Raw genomic sequence first — 21,184 nt, forward strand, 5'->3', positions numbered from 1 at the left:
TTTCCGAACGGAAAACGTGAAAACAACCAGCTGCATCCTAGTGGAACTATTTTCTCTAAGCGTAGATCTCTTCCTCCGCGGAAAGGCGTTGTGCAGCCCACTTCCTGTCCACACCGCCACTCCTCTGTGTAAATCTCAAAATAATTTTGTGCTGTATTTACTATGATTTTGGGCGGCTTTTGCTCTATTCATGTATTTTATTGAAGAGGGGGTGCCGATTTATCACCATCGGCTCCAAAACCTCACCTGAAAATGCTATTCATTACTAAAGAACATGGTCGAAGGTAGCCCAGAAGAGTAAGTAAAGTAGCGTTTGGTTGCTTGAAGTTTTGTTTAGAATGAATTCATGTTACAGAGCTTTCTAATAGGCTTAGCATTATGTTCTGTCATTTAATTCTATTATAAATATATCAAATTGGTTTCAAAATAGTCGTCTGAATCATATCATACGATATTTAGGGTAAGAAATGCTGTTCCATGTGTCCGAATGTCATCTTTATCTTTCCCGCGTCTGTTTCTAAAAGAAGAAAACAAACAACAATAAAAGGAGTTGCGTCGCGTTTATGTATGTGGTTCATATTGAGGCGGCGATCATCAATGGAAGTGATGTCGCATTTCATGAATGAACTGCGGAATGATTTGCCTAACTCATAAATAGGCAGTGAGTTACGAATTACTACTCGTGTTTACTGACATTCGTGATTACAAGATTATCGTCACTTCTTAAATTATGCATTTGGTATTGAAAAGTATTTTACAAACTTTGTATGCGCAATTTTTCAATTGTTATTATTTGGGGATTAAAATTTTTGGTGATTTTTACTCATTGCATTATTTTTTGTGTTTCTTTTGACATGAATGACGCATATTTCTGTAGAATTACTTTGAAATGTGGTATTACACGAGCAATAAAACTTCTTGGCAGTTAATAGGGTACAAAGAAGTTACATTTTTTCCCCCTGGGTTAAATATGTAACGTTGAAATGCAAAAAAAAAAAGATTTTTTGTAGAAATTGTGACTAGGATCCTGTTGACTGAATTTGGCACCCAACATTTCACAGCCTATTTAATTCCAACCACCACCATTCACTGCATTTGCCCTCTGAAGACACATAACCATCTCTACAGCTTCATGTTTTCCTCCCTGTTATAGGGCCACAGTATTCATGTGTTATGTACGGGACATTTCACAGCCAAATTTTGACATATTTTTACTTTTCTAAGAGTTAAAATATAAATAAAATGATTTTCAATTATTTTTAATGCATTCTTCATCTCTCAGCTATATTATGCTACTAAATTTTTAAGATTTGAGCTGTTTGTGTGTGGTTTTTTTTTTGTTAAATAATTAAGTTAACGTTGTTACGTACATTTTGTTACATACGGGACATTACAAAAAAAATATTTTTTTTAGTACTCTAATACTGAAATTTTCTCTGAATTTATAAAATATTTTAAGAAATAAATTAATGGCTAGATACAATAATATTCATTCTTTTAATAAACTATAAAATAATTTTTAAAAATTGCTTAATTAATTGTTGGGAGCTAATTACTTGTGTTCCTACTGGACAAGGCTATTTGTTATGTACAGGACACCTGACTTTAAAACATAGTTTTCCTAAAAAGTAAAGCAGAACTTAAACATCAATTTTATACATTTTACTTATGTATTTAATTTTGCACTAATGGTAAAAATATTTTTAAAAATAATCAGTGCAATTTTAACATTTTAATAGATTTTTACAAATTATATTATGTTTTTAAACAAATTTCCATTTTAAACATTTCTAGGTTGTTGATTGACTTGATTATTATGTATTCAAAAAGTTACATAAACCACCTAAGTCCTAAAACATCAATAATGTTTTCATTTTTTTTCACATCTTCCAGTGATATGGAAAAATGTCCTCTATTATTTATTAGCTTGGGTGCTTCAATCTTAGTCAAAAAGTTGTTTTTTCAATATCTTGTCTTTTTCTGGAATGGTCTCAATGTTTTCGTGATATAAACACATGCGTAATTCATATTACTGATGATATATTTTATGATTGTGTTACCATGAAAAAACTTCTAAATAAGTTAATTATTATCATTATTTTTTTTTTTAAATTTCATTTAAACTAATAATTCTCAAAGTGTTAGGTTATACAAATGCATAGCATGTATGATATTTTAGTATTAAAATGTGCCTTTTAAATGTAAAAAATCGATGTACAATGATGCACCGTTTATACGTTTCTCTTTTAAATACGTTTTTATCAATTATACGTTTTTAAAATTGGTCCCTGCAAAGTCTGATACACATTAACCTATACCTATTATACGTTTTTTCGTTTGTACGCTTTTTTCATACACTCCCTTCAAAAACGTAAAAGCGCTACTTCACTGTATTTATTTGCTGTTGTTAAGTTCTGCAGTAAAAACTTTTGATTTACTTTTTAAAAAAAAAGTTGATGGAGTGGACAAAATGATATTTTGTCCGGGGTGGTTTTTTCCACCCCAAAAAACTGAACAACCCTGCTGGGGAGGGGGGGGGGGGATCAAACCCATAACATTTGGTTTAGAAGACAAAGCTTCTGCTATATGGACCCAGGAATCTTGGTTGCTTTTTAGAACTTTATTGTACGTATTGTATAAAACAACGAACATGTCAAATCGTAAAAGGATATTAAAATTTATTTTTACTCAGTCCATTAATGATGATGTTTCTATTGCAGTGGAAATTTTCTGGTTCGTGTCCGAGCCCAGGTCATGACCAGAGATGATTCATGGGAAGGTTGGGTGCCTATGGGCGGAGGTGGACTGAGCAATGTATCAGTAAGAAAAAGGATTGTTTCAGAAGATGACACCAAGCCAGAATATCTGATTTGTGGAAAAAGGATATCTGATCAGACGGTAATGAGAAATAAAAAATAAAAAAATTATTATTTAAAAACCTACTCCCCTCTCCTCCATTTTTTAAAAATTTCTACTGTTTCCATCAGATCAAAAAAGGACAGGGTGCTTGCTGATTTTAAAAAAAAAGCATTTTGATTCAATTGAAAAGGCATTTTCTTGAAAGATTTTTTTTTTTTTTTGTAAAGAGCTTTATTTATTAAATTCAATTTATTTTATTTAAAATAATTCAAGAGCTTTAAACTATTGATGCAGTTTGTACTACATATTTTTTAAAAATAGCCATCTGATTTCATTTGTGTACTCTAAATATTCATTTTTTTATTCATTTATTTATTTATTTATTTATTTATTTATTTTTGAAAAATTGTAATTGAATTTGGTTGATTGAAGAAATTAAATGATATAAAAACTTTCACTTAAATGATTTTTTTGCAATTCGTATCTCATTTAGTAAAAATCTAATTTTGGAAGCTTACCAAATCTAGTACTTAACTGAAAATTGGCATTTGAGATTGCTATCCTTTTGAATTTTATAAATATTTCAATTATTTTGAAAGTTGGAAGCTATTTTAACACTAGAAAGTTGCCTGTCAAGGTATGACAGGTGAACATTGCTCCTCTTCTTCTACATTTTAACAAAACAATTGCCTGTTTGGTGATATTTTGATAGTTGAAATTTTAACCCTAACTCTAGTGGATTAACCCTAAACTCCAGTAGATAGCATTAATTTTCAACCACATTTTCCTTTCTTCATTCCCTTGAATTGACGCAGTCTTACCAGTAAAATAGTTAAGTTGCCGGATCGAGTTCAGCTTTGTCACAATAAAGCCTTTCCCTGCATGTTAAACATTACCAAAACATATTATCAAATTATCATGCCGCGGCATGATTTTCATTCTTGAAACCTGTGGTTACTCGATCATCGTCTATTATTTATATGAGGATTTTCTATTAGCTAGCTTAAATCTGTTTATTCTATTTTCTGATTTTCATTTGTTTTTTTTTTCTTTCTTATACTTGATTTTTGTTATTAAATTATCACAGTTAAATTTTTTGGTAGCAAACACACTAAATTTTGAGCAACTGAGCCCATATTTGCTCAATTTTTGTTTACAATTTATTGTTTATTTTCCTATTTAAAACCTTAATCAATTTCATTTATTATTAATTTGAAGGAGGAAGGGAGGTTAGCCTTCAATTGAAATACACTTAAGTTGAAGTTAGTTATTGGTTCTTATTTTTATATCTTATGACTAAATAGAAAAAATATGCAGAGCAATAATTAAATTGAATTAAAATTGTATTTTTAAGTTCTAACTTTTCCTAGTTCTATTTTATTCTGCCGTATGCCATTTTAATTCTATTGCTTCTATTTTTAAATCTTGTGATTTAGTATATCAGATTATTTTTATTTTCTTAACATTTTTACCAAATTTTGGATACTCTTTTTATCTTCATTTACTTAAAAGAACTAGAGTCAAAGGTTTAACGCTAGCCTTTGAAACTTGATACCCTTACAAAAATTTTGTGATCCGCCCTTGAAGAGCAACTACTCGTTTTTATGTCATTAGATTCGGTCTGCAGGTTTTATTTCAACCATTTTTCCAGAATGAAGTTTTCCACGAAGTATGCAGGAGGGCTACTGATGACAGAAAAATATCATACGCTATTTTTCATGGTCTTGAGCCGTCCTTTTTAATGTGATGAATTTGCTGAAAGTATACTGTTCTTCATTTTGAAAAACATTAAATGAACAACATCTAAATCGATTGTGCTTGTGTGGAATCATCTTGGTGGACTATCAGGATAATGTTTGCTATGTATTCTTGATTTTTTACAGCAAAATTAGTGGTATAATGTGTTTTATATTTGTCCTATATGTTACAAGTGAATTTAGTAGCAGAAACTTTCTATTCTGTCTGCGACACTATTTTGGGCAGTTGAAAATAATCTGCAGCATTTTTATTAGTTTTATTTTAAGTTTTCACAAAACACACAAGTCCTTTGTAAAGGTCAAGACTTAGAAATTTTCCAACTGGCCAGTTGCCACTAGACCCGAAAAACTTAGTGCTCACCACTCTTGCCGAGTTTTTAAAGTATTAAAGAGGGGGGGGGGGGGGGCAATTTTTGCTACTTTCATAAAAATAAATAGAATGCCACTATGAAAAACAATTATCCAAAACATATTCATTTAAATATGGAAAATTTAAGTTAAAATAGGTCTTTGAATATTTGTTTTCAAAAAATGAATAAATAAATTAGTAAATTTTCATTCATTTCAATTCATTTTGACTCTTTTATGAGAAGTTGGCAGGAAACTGCATTTTAGATGAATGTTTTAGTTTATGGCAAAGCTTCCAAAGCAATGAGGATCAAATACCAATTGTGCTAGTGATGTGCCGGATCATTAGTGTCAAGATCTACGGATCTCAAAATTTTTTTTACCCAATTCAGCTATCGAAGTGCAAAATTTTTTACAGAAGGTATTCCCGTCAGAATAATGGCAGTTTCTTCAAAAAATGTCAACTGCGGCAAAAATATAATCAAGACTATGATTTACTCTTTAAAGAAATCTTCGTTAAAATTGAAGCAGAATTGGAAGGAATGGGCCAGTGCTGCATTAATGCTTAGATAGAATGTGAAAAAATATTTCTAGCTTACTCGGTAGATGTAGAACACAGGAGCAAGAATGTAAAGCTGCTACTGGACAGGCTAGAAATAATTTTTCTCATTTTATTTTCAGCATAAATGCATCACTGACCCATTCCACCGAACTTACTCCGACCGACGAAATACAGAGCCAGGAACACCTTTACAAGAAGTAAATACAATAGAGAATTTAGTCTCACTTTTTTGGAAGGATACCGAGAAAAACAAAAATGAAGAATAACAGAAACCCCAAATCAATAACAAAAACTAATATTAAATTAAAAATTTAAAAAAAAAAAACAAAACATGTCTCAAAGAGCCAATCTCATATTAAGATGAATTTTGCGGGTCAGATTACATATTTGTTTTCAAATATGAACTGACAGCAGGTAAAAATTTTAAATCATTCAGCTTTTTCTCCTTATCTTCCGACTATGAAATCGCTACCAATCACGCGTATAAAGGCTTGTAATTGCATTTAAAATTTACAAGATAATAGCTCCTACTGTGTATAAGTTGAAAGTTTCAAATAAATATCAAAGGCAGAAAATTTCGTTCTTTCAATTAGGGCCAACATTTTAAACGTACAGGTAAATTTTTACTACCATAATTGTGAAAAACGTTAAGTCGGTTTTTAATTAATGTCTCCGGTAATTAAAGTTCTACAAAAACGCGACCAAGCTAAGAACACTTTCGATCAAGTCACCTTTTTAATTAAAAATGAACTATCAAAATCGGTTCATCTGTTTAGGAGCTATGATGCCACAAAAAGACACACTGATACACACTTTTAAAACTTATTTCCCCTTCCTTTTTGCAACAGGGGGGGGGGATACAAATTGGCTTCTGAAATGATACCTTATAATTTAAATAGGGAATAAAACCTAATTTAAACGGAATTTAAATCTTTTATTCAAATATTAAAAATTTTTGGAATAGAAATGATCTGTTTAAGATCCGTCAAAAAAGTAACGGATACGGATACAGATCTTTATTTTCCCTCGGATATCCACGGATACGGATATCCAGAACATCATTAAATTGTGCAGATAATAATTCACATTTTTCGTGAAAATAATTTTTAAAAAAACGTAATTTATTGTACATTTAAGTTATTTTCAATAGTTTGTATTGAGGTTCACATCCAATTCTGTTTTTGGAAACTTAGGCAAGTAATAATCTCGTCTACTTCCATCTTGAGAATGACCAAACATGGCGTCCACACAAAAAATTCATGATTATAAGTAGATTTTTGAATTTGTTACATAAAAGTAGCCATAGATACGAAATCCTTAAACTACAATTTATATGAATAGTCTGTTTTTAGCACATTAGCCTCTAAAGCAATGTAGATAAGATAATATTCTAAAGTTTAAATTTTGCTTTTTTCAAGACAATAATTAAGAATTATCCGGAAAAAATGGCACATTTTGCATAATTTTCAACAGAATGCATTGCAATAACATCCAATTCCGTTTATGAAAACCTAAGCACTTAAAGAGTCTTGCGTACCAACATCTTAGGAATGTCCAAATATGGCGACCACGCCAAAAATTAAGGTATAAATTTTTGAAGTTGTTGCAAAAAAATAATTTAAAAATAAAATCCTCATGTGACTACACTTTAGTTGAATTGTTTTTAGCGCTTTTGCATCCAAAGCAATGAGGACAAAGTGAAATTTGAAATATAAAATTTTTCATTTCTGAAAAAAAAAATTTTTTTTAAATCAGAAAAAAAAAAAAAACAATTTTCTGTACATTTCAAGTTATTTTCATTAGTTTTCGGTTAAATAAAACATCCAATTCTGCTTTGTTTTTGAAAACTTTGGCACTTATAAGCATCTTATCTATACTTCGATCTTCTGAATGACCATATATGCCGACTATGTTTCTAGCTGAAATGCTGAAGCATCCATCGCCTTTCCAGTCAAAAAGCGTTCTTTGCCAAGTTGTATTTCTTTTTTTTTCCCTTTCATTTATTTATTTTTTGATTCTTTTTGGTTTTGGTAAAATTATCTGCAGGCCAATGAAAAATCTGCGACGCACGTCTCGCAGTTTCTGCTACTGGGCAAGTGAATCACTTCTACCTTTGATTTCAACAGGGCACAATTGAAAAATATCAGTGAACTGTAGGCCAAACTTAAAAAAGATTTGAAATTTTTAAGCACTCACCTTTTTAAAATTCAATATTTCTCGAATTTTTGTATAATCTAGCTTTTACTATACTAATTAATCATTTTTGACAATGTTAATATATCAATAGACACATAGGCGGATTTAGGACTGAGTTCCTGGGGGGGTAGGATTTTTTTAGCAACATTTTTATTGCCCCCCCCCCCCACTCCCTTGTTTTTGTCTGTTTCCTGTGCTGCATAAGTCCATGTTTTACTTTTTTGTGTGTCGTTTTTATTAATGTGTGTTTTCATGCTGTCCTTTTTGAATTGACCTTAAGAGAGGGAGTTGGTATCAAGAGATTGAAGTAGGGATCCCTTTTAAGTGGGAAATAGAATATCTCCAATTTTAGGGGGCCAGGGGCTTCTTCCCCGGAGAAAATTTTGTAAAAAGGATATAAAATTCTGCATTTTGAAGATTTATAAAGGTTAATTGGATAGACATAGCAATTGATAACTAGATTATACAGTTGTACAGTATTGTTCAAACTTTGTAAGAAACAGCCATTTTAAGTTTGAAAGAGTAAATAAACTATAGATTTCTCATTACAACAACCTTTTTTTAATTATAAGTAGTGCAGAAAACGAAAAGGAATAGAGAAAAGGAATAGAAGTAGTGTAATATTTTTTTTCCCTGGCTAAACAGATTAACAATATGCAGTAGAAGTAATTGGAGCCCATTTTGCTTAGGATTTTCAAAGACTTATCTAATTATTTTCAAGGACTTTAGAATAAATAAAATTTTTTAATGCACTTCATTTGTACTTTCCAGTCTCTGATATTTTAGTACTTGATTGTAAATTTTTACAGTCCTGTTCTAACTTTGTGAGAAATAGCTATTTTAAATTTAAAAGAAAAAAGAAACCGTAGATTTCTCATGACAACAACTTTTCTTCAGTTGCAAGTGGGGCAAAAAACGAATAGAAATAGAAGTAGTGTGTATTTTTTTCCGTGCTAAACAGATAGACAATATGCAGAAGAAGTAAGATAAAAGCAATCAATACAAAAGAATTTCCAAAATACTGCATTCGGGATTGAATCAATAGCAAGATATGAAATATGTGAGTCACAAAAATTTACTTGAAATAATATGTTACCAACGTGAGGACCATGATTTTTACATTTTTAATACAGGATGTGGCAAGGAGCTGAATTTGACATATTTTGGCATTCCTCCCCCTTCTACCATTTGTTTGAAATTTTAAAATTTAAGGTTTGTAGCCACACGTTTCCAAATATTCAAGGTTTTCAAGCACTTAAAAATGAAATTAGTTTTTTCAAGCAATTTCCATTTTTTAAGAAACGAATCATGAATTTTTTTGGGAGTTAGGGGCTTGTTTATCTTATAGGCAAATTCGGTCCCATTTGTAACTCTTACCTGCGAATTTTTGCTTGATTTTTTTGTAATTTTTACGAAATTTCGTCAGTTTTTACGGTTAAAGGATTTTTACGATTTTATCAATCTTTGTTAGGCTTTTATAGACTTTTATAAAATTTCAGCAAATTTTTCCAAAACTTTTGATGACTCAATTATTTATGTTTCCATAATGACAAGGACTGATTCACTTAGACTTAGATGATTATGACTTACCTTACTTTTTAAACAGTATTTATAAAGTAGGTAAAATTGTACTCTCCCTCTAAGTAAAAAGATTCATTTAATCAAAACACTCAGATAACTGAAATTTATTCAGTTTGCGATAGTATTTATTTTCTCTCTCTCTCTTTTTGAGAGAGAGAGGGAGAGGGGGGAGAAGGAAGAAAACTGTGTTTTTTTAGAATTTCTCAAAAGGCCAATTAATCTACTAAGAACATAAATATTATGCACAAATATACTTTAAATGTGGACACAAATCATAACGAGTAGATCAAGTATATCGTTCTGTTAGCGCAAATGGGGTGGGGGGGGAGGGAGTTTTTTCTCCTTTGCTTTAGGTTCCAATTTGTTAAAATAATCGTCAATTATTATAAGTGTTGCAGCTTAATGTATAGCTCGTTTAGCCTATACTTTCATTCATATACTTGCCCAAATGGTTTTCAGTCCAAAATAGTGAATTTAGACACATTTTCAGCACCCCAGTGACAGCTGTACTATTTGTATATTTAATGTTTGTTTGTTTTTTTTTTTCCTTTTTTTTTCTCCCACCAGAAAAGGACATTCGCTTTTCTCTTCATTTTCATTGAACTATTCAAAAAAGAAAAAGTCATGATTTTTTTGTTTTAAGATTTTGGAAGATGTGTTGATACTATATAAAGTCCTCCCAAAACTGGGGGGCGTTGCCCACTATGCCCCCCTATAAATCCACCCATGCCCTTCTAAACTATTCAAAAAAGAAAAAAAATTAATTTTTTTAAAAAATTTTTGGAAGATGTGTTGTTACTACAAGAAGTCATCCAAAAATTGGGGGGGGGGGGGCATTGCCCCCTCTGCCCCCCCTATAAATCCGCCCATGACTAGACATAATAGTAGGCTAAGTTGAAGTGTGGAAGGGAATCAGTAAGAAAAAATGAAGTAGGAAAAAAGAGGGCTCAATCTCGACAAAAAATCTGTATTTTGAAAATCGAGATTCCAGCTTTGTTATAGATGTATTTTTCTCCCCTCCCCCCCCCTTTTCTTGTTATTAGTTTTTTTTTTTTTTTTTTTTAAACAAGTATGCAAGACAGCTTAGTGAGAAATTCCCATTATTTTCTTTATGTGACAAAGTTTGTGCTGGAAATTAAGTGAATTCAGTTTCAACTGAAATCAAATTAGAATGTATCAGCATCTTGCAACAGCAATATTTCAATTTGAAAATTGATCTTTATTTGAAACTTAGTTTTTTGGTTGATATAGAACATATTGATATTGAATATAACTTCTCAAGTTAGCAATCAAGTATTATTTTTGAAAGTTTGATTTATTCTAAGTATGATGTATTTACTTTTTATCTGTAACATTTAAAAAATTGCTTTAATGCATACGGGAAAACTTAATCTTTTGTTTTAAGAGCCTTATTTCAAACTTTGAGCATTTGCTCTGCAGCAAAAATGTTCATTTCTTTAGTATGTCTTTTTAATGACCATTAAATAAATAAGACATAAAAAATACATTGTCAATAATTTATGTATTTAATGTCCTTAAAGTAATTGCTTTCAAAAGTGAGAATATGGATTGCCTTCAAATCAAGTCACCGAATTTGTTGCAATAATAAAATTTAGTCAATAAAATGTTTTTACAATTAATTAATTATTTGTTATACTTTAATGTTTTTCCTTAAAATTCGTATATTTCAATCACAGTATGTTTACTTCTTATTTTTTATGTGGTTCATTCGAATAAAATGTCTTACATGTACAATAGAGTCGAAACTGCGAGTCTCAAAAGTCCGAGGTTCCGCTTCATTCAAGGTGCTTTGTTGATATTTTTAAGGTATCCCTTATGAAAATGGTCTATAGAATTCTATTTAAAAAAAATCTTTAGAAATACCTACATAGAGTCTTATAGAATTATGCCCCAATTTTCTATAGGTCGTTTTATATAGAATTCTATAGTGAAAAATTCTATAGGTTTCTATAAAATTAGTTCTATAGAATTCTATATACTTCTTGTGGAGTTATTTTCTATGGAGTTATTTTTATAGAATCCTATAGAAATCTCCTATAGAAAATTGGGCCATAATTCTATAAAACTCTATACAGGTATTTCTTATAGAGCCTCTATAGATCTTCTTATAGAACTTCTATAGATCTTTTTATAGAGCCTCTACAAATCTTCCAATACAGCCTCTAGATCCCATTAAGAGTCTCATAAAACACAATGACAATGCTTTACCTAATTAATATACGTTTGACAAAACCAAATTATGCCTAAAAATATTAGGTGCAGCAATTCGACACACAATACACAACGATTACACAATATTGTTAGATAAAGACACTTCATAAAACTGGACAGTGGTACCATTTGGGAGTGCTGATTAAACATTAAAACCCCTATCAGTATGAAAAACAATGTTATCACGTCTAAACTTTCGGTTATTGTTACTTACTTATAAATTAATAATGCAAAAATCACTAGTAAATTAATGTCATTACGCAGTCATGAGCTCTATTCAGTAAAATCAAATGCTATTTCCGATGTATAATGAAATTCATTCTGGATTTAAAATTCAAGTTTTGTTTTATAACTACTATTCATAAATTTTTTCATTCCCAATTAGCTTAAAATGACTTTAAAAATATAAACATAACAAAACAACACAAAAATAATACATACTTTTTAACGAATTCGGCAAGGTTTGGCCATTTCAGCGCAACGCTGGATCACACGTGCAATGCAAAATGGACAATTCGCCGTTCGAGGCAGAAAAGGGAAAACAGACTGGTGCATGCGCAAAGAGATCGAGAGAAATATTGCTGGAAGCTCTCGCAACAAAATACGGAGATTGCATCTTGGAATTTTGATTATTTTAGTTACTAAACAATGACAAGAAGTTATACGATTTTCTCACACACTTAGAATTAATTTCAATGTTTAGAAGTTTTATTATTACTATAAAATAACTTAAACATTGTAAATAATTTTTCTTTTTTTTATTATTATTTAATTAAATTTGATTTTTTCTTTGTACTATTATAAAATGCAGCAGTATTATTATTAAAGACCATACTAAATCCGCCATTGTAATAAAAAAATATGACCTTAACAAATAATTAATTGTTAAAATTATTTATTCTTAAAATTAGATTAATTATGAATTAAACTATTTCATTTTAGGTATATAACTTCCTAATTAATTATGGCTTTTTAGCCTTTCCAAACTAGAAGTATTATATAAACACTAATAAAAACTATGATTGTAAACAAAATGAACGAACTCTCAACTTTTTACAAAATTCTACAGTAAGGGAAGTTTTTTTGATCAAATTCTACAGAATTTTACAGAATTTATTATTTCAGAAACCTTATGCTCAAATTCTATAGCAGTTTCTATAGAACTTTATAGAAGAAATTCTCTATAGAAACTTCATTCTCAAGTTCTATATGGATATCTATAGAATTATATAGAAATAATTTCTATAGGAACTTTTTTATAGACTTTTATGTTAGTCCAGTCAATAGATACATTTTACCTTGCAAAAAATGGGGTCAAAGATTTTATTTTTTAAATTTTTGCATATTGGTGCCGACATGGAAAAACCAAGTTATCCAACACGAAAGACCCCGGGGGAACTTTTGGGGGCCGAAAAACCACAAAAATTTATGACTTTTTTTATTTTTTTCCAAAATATCTCCGAAATGGTTCAACTTAGAAAAAAGTTTTAAACATAAAGTTTAAAGAACATAAAATTTCCTACAACTTTTGTATTTACAACTTTTTTGTAGCACAAATAACAAGCTTGCTATAGCTCTTTGAAAATAGGCAGTTTTCCTCCACTCCGAAAAGCTTTCATACTGAAAGCAAGGCGTCATAATTATTAGAACTTGAATAGAAACTGTAGTTTCAGATAGTTTATTGACAGTTAGAGTAGTTTGAGTTTCTTGCTTCCCCCCCCCCCTGGACACAGTAGCAGTTCTGGCTGACAGATTAGTTCCCACTAGACTCCAAAAACAAACGATGTATCATGAAACTGAAATACATATATATGCATTCATTTAAAGCACATACGACGATGCGATAATAATTTTTAAAAAAACCTTCCCCACTGCTCACGAACTAACTTTTCTGATCTGACAGAGGTAGTCTTCATCAGACTCCAATAATAGATGATATATTGTTGTTTGTAATTGGATTACACAATATATACATTCATTTGAGGGATATAATTCGTACATTCTAGTCTAATTATTGCAAACAAAGATGCGATTTTTAAATATTAATGTGAAGGAATGAATATTAGGCAGCTAATAAGCAAACAATCAACACAGTCATGCAACCTATGCTCTGATACAATAATAATAATAAACCCTCCCCCACCGCTCGCGAACTAATATTTCTAGTCTGACAGAGGTAATCTTCAGTCAGACTCCAATAACATATGATTATTTATATTGCAGTTTGTAATTGAATTACATATACTTCTCATTCATTTAAAGCACATAATTCGTACCATCTATTCTATTACAAGCGAAAATGCAACATTCGAATATAAATATGAATGAATAAATATTAGGGTGATAATAAGCAAATAATAGACATAATAATGAATAAATAAAGGTACAATAGTAATACGTAATGAAGAACACTTTGAAAAAATTCTGCAGAAACTGACTTTTTGAGGCATGTAAAACCCAAAAGAATTACCTTACAAAATGAAAATCCAACAGTAGAAGATTAATACATACATCTAAATTACAGAGAGATTCATTCGACCTTAAAACAAATAGAGAAATGACAACAAAATGCGCTGTTTATCTTCTTCGAAGCCGTTTTGAAGGTCCAGGTTCTTCCGGTTCAGAATCTGTAGGGGGTAGAAAGAAGCTATGGTCCTTTAATTGTTCATCTCCTTGTTGCGGTAATTCCAAAAGCTCCTGGAACAAATCATCTTCTTCGGCAGTCTCATCCAAAAATGAAATTTCTGCAACATTTTCACAATTTGTGCCACTGCAGTGTTTGCACGTGCTGGAGCATTTTAAACCTGCCTTGTGACAAGAACAGGCTCCAGTACAATTTTTCTTGCAGGTACAAGGTACACTCTTCAAAAGATTCTGAGTAACTGAATCTCTTTTCGTGCCAACATGCATTAGACCTTGCGTCTTGCGTTCCCAACCCCATTTCTCTGGATCAATTCTGTTGCCCAACCAACTTTGAATTTGGTGGTAGAACCGATATGAGTAATAACGTCCAGCAGGTAGCCCTGCAAGATTTATCTTAGCCCTGTATACTAGTTTTATAAAAAGATTAAATTGCAAAGTATCCAAAGATAGGTTCAAATACTTTACGTCACCTGTGTATAATATTTGCAAAATGTTTTCTCCAGCTGCAGCTAAGGAAGGCATCATGATGACAGATTGGGTCCATAAATACTTCAACAGATTCCTTAATTTCATGATTTTTTTTTTTTTTTTTTGACTATTTTTGTACAACTTAATTTTGCCTTTGCCAAAGATTGCCGAAGTCGTATCAGACCCACTAAACGCATGGATGAAAAGAACATTGCTGGGGTCAAACTTAAAAGATTTAGTGTGGAAAAAAACAAATCACAAGCATTCCCTCTTCCAGGTTTTAAAAAGAACAAGTTGCTGGAAGGCTGTCCTAAAGCTGTCATCAATCCTCTCGCCTACTATAACAACCTTTTCAGTTTCTTTTGCCTTTGAAAGAGCAGAAAGTAAGTCGACATCATCTTGAGTCTGCCTGACTTCAATGCCACTCACTTTCATGCTCACACTCTTCGAAATATGTCTCAAGAAGTAGAATAAGACAATTATTTTTGTTAAAATTTGCCAGAAACCTTTCTTGTGGAATTTAGTTAACATGTTAGGTTCAACCATTACTTCAAGGGAAGAGATTGATTGCTCATTGATATAGCATTTGTGACAGGCAGTGTGAATTGTCACTTCTTTTAAGAACTTCAAAAAACGCTGATGTTTTTCATTTTGCATCTTAGAAGATTTTCTGTTCCCTTCTAATTCACAATCTTTATTTCGCCTTCATGCAAACTGATTTCGCAAATAATAATGATAATAATAAAAAACACCTTGGTCAGGCGTAATCATTTCTAGGAAAAAAAAATGTAATTCAGAACATACAAATTGATAAAACATACTCTCGCTCAAACCCTGAAGTGACCAACCTGAGTAGCTATTGAGTCGATTCATCTCATTTGGAGAAAAAAAAAGGGGGGGGGGATGGAATGGGGGTGTTTTGTTTAACTTAAAGGGAACGGAGGCATTTACCCTCAGCTGTGAAAGACAAATGATTTCCAAGGTCAGACTGCCGGCTTTTCTCCTTTTTTCCTCCGTTATCCGATGCGTTTTCACGCACTTTGCTGAAGGGGTTCAGAAAAAGTGTGACTTTCAAGAGGCTGTAACTCGCTTGCTTTTCATGCTACAAAAATGTTGTAACGACAAAAGTTGAAGGAAATTTAATCCTCTTTATCATTTGCATTGGAAGTTTTTTTGTAATTGTAACCATTTTTGAGATATTTTGAAAATACTACAAAAAGTCACAAATTTTTGGGGGTTTTCGGCCCCCAAAAGTTCTCCCGAGGTCTTTCGTGTTGGATAACTTGGTTTTTTCATATTGGCACTAGTGTACACAAATTTAAAAAATAAAATCTTTGACCCCATTTTTTGTAAGGCAAGCCCGTTTTTTTCTACCTATTGACTGGACTATGTTGTTTTCTATAGAATTCTATTAAGCTCTATCAACCATTTTCGTAAGGGATACTTTTAAAAGACAAAAAATGTTTTACTCTGAAAATTGAAATATTTTGCTATGTAGAACATTTTTTCAACCTACAATAAGGTAATAAAAAGATATTGAAAGGTTAAAGTGGCATGAAATATTCATTGACTGTTATAGATGGATTAAGAGATTCCTTGGAGAAAGTAGGAAGTAGATCGATAAAAAAATTAACATGAAATTTAAATGTTGTCTTGCCTTGAAGAACGAACAAACAGCTCTTTGGAAATATCCAATTACAATTAAAAAGGGAAGAACAAAACTTATTCAAGGACAATCAAAGGGCATTTTTTGGTTACTTACACATAATTATGTGCAGACATCAAGAAGAAAAAACAATCAAATCTCATTTAGTGTTAATTAAAACCTAAATTAATGTTGCTATTTGAGTGATAAATTTTCCAAAGAGACAATATTATATTTTCATAGCATAAGGATGTAAGCAGCGCATGTCCCTATGTAGTCCAAATATTTTTTCAGATAATCCGAGTTTTCAGTATTCCGAGGTAGCGTGAGCCCCAATTACCTCAGATTTTTTGAGACTCTACTGTATTTTAAACTAAGAGTTAATTTTTGGCTCATTGTGTAATATTTGAAATGATGTTTAAATGAATTCCTTTTTATGGTAATTTTGTTATTTCTTTTAAAGATGGTTCTTAGCTGTACTATCAAAAGAGATTTTGAGTACAACAAAGTGATGCCAACCTTCCACCATTGGAAGACTGGTGACAAGAAGTTTGGTCTTACCTTTCAGACTGCAGCAGATGCCCTAGCCTTTGATAAAGGTGTCAAAACTGCTGTAGAAGAACTTCTTGCGGGTAATGTTAATTCAGTCTTGCTTCATACATAAGTAGTAAAAATATACATGATGTTCTGAAGTCATCTTCATGCATTTATTCTTCTAAGCCATTTCCAGAGTTATTTTCAAACTACACCTCAACTGAGTAAAAATTGAAACGTTTATTTGTTTAATAAACGTTATTGCTCTGGTATATAAAACGATAATTTAACTAATCTGACTTTTTAAAATTTTAATTTGTCATTCATTCTTCTTAGTTTAGTGAAAAGTAGATGCTGAATGCAGAGAAGGATAGCCTCCAACTGGTTTCTTTTTAAATTTAAATTGATGTTTAAAAATTATAATTTTGAATTTTTTGAAGTATTTTTGATAAAATAAGTATTAGTTCTGTCCCCACTAGATTTTTTTAGTAGTCTGCGATGCAGCCTACATAACGCTAATAGGGTTGACAAGAGCCTAGTCCATGTCAGTCTAGTCAGAAACTAAGTGCCCACTCAAAATCAAAGTGGTTATAAATTTTACTAGTTTTATGGTGGGAGATCCCACCATAAAGCTCGGAGGGGTCAGAGACCAAACTAATAAAAGATAATAATCCGCCTTGGCCCTCGGTGGCCCTGAATCCAAAAATTGTCAACAAGGCAAACCTGACTTACTGTCTGTTCTCGAACTCCGCGACGAGCAGCGGCGAACAGTTCCAATTGAAAACGGGGTGATGATTTGAAGGAAGCGCACTTCCTGATCCATTCAGTTTTTGCTTGATCGTTACTTCCTTCTTGCTATCACCCCTGTTTTGATAAAATCAGAAGAGACCTGACACATGCGCAAATTCGAGTAAGGTTTCGCTTTAAAATATCAGACAGTATTTATCTGTGTCTACCAGGTATTGCCTGAAAATAAAATGGTGTACTTAAAAACTACACGAAAAGTCTAGAATAACATGTTTCGAAAATAGACAGAGAAAAGCTCTGGTAGCTTTAATAATTTTTTGCAAGATATATTCATACATTATAAACATATTTACCTTCAAAACATTATGCAATGTAACGATTAAAGAAAAACTTAATTGCAAAGAAACATGACCTTTTTGAAAAACCATGATCCCAAAATTAAAATCATTTCATACTGGTGTCTGATACAAACATTTTATTTATTTGTTCAGTACTCAGCTTAACTGCAGAAAAATACATGAAATTAAAATTTCAAGGCACACATTCTTGACAGAAAATGCAAAATCCTATACTATGTCTCCATTCGCACCTCAACGTGCCGTCTCTGTTCCTCCAAACATGGAAAAGTTTTGAGTTTACACTGCCAAGTATCTCATTGCATTAGAAACAGTGTTTTACCTCAGAAAAACAGCACATGGCCAAATAGTGCGACCAAGAGATGGCTACACAAAGATTTAGAACGGAAAATGTCTGTCTTATATGGCAAATCATTTACGGCTTGGTCTTTTAGGTTGCTTAAGGGGCGTAAAGCAGTTGCAGGCATTCAAACATGATGTTCTGTCCAAGATTTTATGAAAATATGTATCTTCTAACTAAAGATATAATTTAGCAGAAATTTGGCAAATTTCTTCAAATTCGTAAGAAGTCCAAAAGTTTTTGCAAATGATGCATAAAACTCGCCATTTTGGGGAGTTTTCAGCCAAATAAGCATATTTTGCAGAAATTTTAGTTTTAGTTCTAATTTGAAAAAAATCTGTAGAAATTGCTGAATTTTTGCAAAATTACATTCAGAAGAAAATCTGCAGAGTTTCTGAAGAAATCTAACATTTCAGCAGAAAATTTGCCAAGTTCCCCTTTATTTGAACAGAATTGTTCTGCAGTTCAGGCATCTGTTCTGCAACGTACCTCTCAAATTTAGTAGTATTCTGCTTTGGGGTGTATATGTAGATATATATATATACAGTAGGACTGGGCGATATCAGAATTTTAATACTACGATATATCGCTCTCCAAATATCGATATTTTTGATATATCGATATATTCTTGGGGGGGGGGGGGGGGGTGCAAAGGATCGAAAAACAATAAAAAACATTTCCAAATATAATATTATTTCTCTAATTCAAAATTTTCCTGTAGGGGGGGGGGGGGGGGGTTAAGGCGTGCTCAATGGTATAGCTCAATGCATCACAAAAATGATTCGCAACGAAAAAGTTTTAATTATTCAATTCAATATTTTGTTTAAATCTTTCAATTTGAGCAGTCTCAATAATTTGAATGTACTTAGAACTATATTTTGTATTGATGTCTTAAATAGTTTGTTTTTAGTAACTTAATAGCTTTTGCTTTAAGACTTTTTACTTGAGTAAGATTAAGTAAAATACTAATAAATCTTTAAAAAATGCAGCTATAAATGCACTGCAATTTGATATGTAACTCAAATATTTTCAGAGGAAAAAATTAAAATTAAAAAAATTATTTATTTATTTTTTAAAAAAATTTAAATTTTAAAAAGTTAAATTTTGTATTTTTTGACTCATTTAAGTTTTTACTTCAAACTTCCAATATCTTAACTCTGCATCTGATTTTGAACATTTTTGCAACTGCAAGTATACATCTAGGACTAACAGTTGCGGAACTAAAGGTCTTTCAGGTTAAAACGGAACACCCTGTATATATATATATATATATATATATATATATATATATATATATATATATATATATATATATATATATATATATATATTAGGGTGGTCCTTATTTATATGGGAAAAAAAATTTCGGAATTCAACAAATTACGCCCCCTAGTTCTGTGACACTATAATAAAAAGTAACGTGTGCAAAATTTGAACTCGATCGGTCAATAATAACACGTGCCCCTAGGCCGTTGAACTTTTACGCTTTTGATAATTCTCCCACAAATCTTCGAGTTTTTACTTCAGACCCTGTACATCGTTTCTCCTAGGTTTGCAAAATATTTTTACAGTGAGGTAGCACTAAAATTAATCTTTTTAATTACTTTATATCATCTAAAGATTTTACGTTGAATAAGAATGAAATAATGCTTTGAGAAACGTTCCTTAATCATACACTTTTCTCAATGTATCTGGATAGTGTGTATTTGTTTCCGATAGTCTTGGACGGTCTGTAAAATCAATTGTTTCTGTGATTCATAATTTGGTAAATTAGTTATGAAATTCTTCAATTAATATTGTGCTCCTCTTTCAATTGCATCATTCACAATTTTCAGTATTTTAACAATATCTCTTCCCTTTAAATACCTTCCTTCATTTTCCGTGAATCAGGATCAAATAGGAAAAAATCTTTTAGTATTTGTAACTTATCAAACAGTTTTATTGACTCGTAATTGATTCTATTAAGAGGAAGATCTTTACTAAAGAAGTATTCCAAATCATCTACTGTTATCTGAAATTTGTTAAACAGTCATCAGGCACCTCTTCCTTATCACAAGCATTTTTTGGACTAGTCATTTCCTATCTTCAAAGTTAATTCCTTCATCTATTACCGACAAAGCTACTAGTTTATCCCCTAAATACCATAAGTGATATATGAATTTTCCAATCACTGCTTCTGCTGCATGTTTGTCATCATTTTTTACGCTGCTAGTTTTTCAGACATCATAGGCGGATTTAGGACTGAGTTCCTGGGGGGGCAGGATTTTTTTTTAGCAACATTTTTATTGCCCCCCCCCCCACTCTCATGTTTTTGTATGTTTCCTGTGATGCATAAGTCCATGCTTTACTTTTTTGTGTGTCGTTTTCATTAATGCATGTTTTCATGCTGTCCTTTTTGAATTGACCTAAAGATAGGGAGCTGTTATCAAGAGAGTGACGCAGGGCTCCAATTTTAAGGGGCCGAGGGTTTCTCCCCCGGAGGAATTTTGTAAAATGGATATAAAATTCTGCATTTTGAAGCCTTATAAAGGTTAATTGTATAGACATAGAAATTGATAACCAGATTATACAGTTATACAGTATTGTTCAAATTTTGTAAGAAAGAGCCATTTTAAGTTTGAAAGAAAAAATAAACTATAGATTTCTCATTGCAGCAACTTTTTTTTAATTATAAGTAGTGCAGAAAACGAAAAGGAATAGAGGTAGTGTACTTTTTTTTCCTGGCTAAACAGATTAACAATATGCAGTAGAAGTAATTGGAGCCCACTTTGCTTAGGATTTTCAAAGACTTATCTAATTATTTTCAAGGACTCTAGAATAAATAAAATTATTTAACGCACTTCATTTGTGCTTTTCAGTCTCTGATATTTTAATACTTGAGTGTAAAGTTTTACAGTCCTGTTCTAACTTTGTGAG

General features: G+C 31.4%; 1 protein-coding gene across 1 annotated transcript in view; it reads left to right on the plus strand.

Moving 5' to 3' along the window:
- Positions 1–274: 274 nt before the first annotated feature.
- The window catches only part of LOC129222700 (sprouty-related, EVH1 domain-containing protein 1-like), a 30,132-nt gene continuing 9,222 nt past the window's right edge, over positions 275–21,184 (plus strand). Inside the window, exons 1-3 of the mRNA XM_054857231.1 lie at positions 275–297; positions 2,721–2,898; positions 16,755–16,923. Coding sequence (XP_054713206.1) covers positions 275–297; positions 2,721–2,898; positions 16,755–16,923 — 370 coding nt within the window. The remainder of the gene's footprint in view (positions 298–2,720; positions 2,899–16,754; positions 16,924–21,184) is intronic.

This window comes from Uloborus diversus, chromosome 5, assembly GCF_026930045.1.
Source record: "Uloborus diversus isolate 005 chromosome 5, Udiv.v.3.1, whole genome shotgun sequence".
In the NCBI taxonomy this organism is placed as follows: Eukaryota; Metazoa; Arthropoda; class Arachnida; order Araneae; family Uloboridae; genus Uloborus; species Uloborus diversus.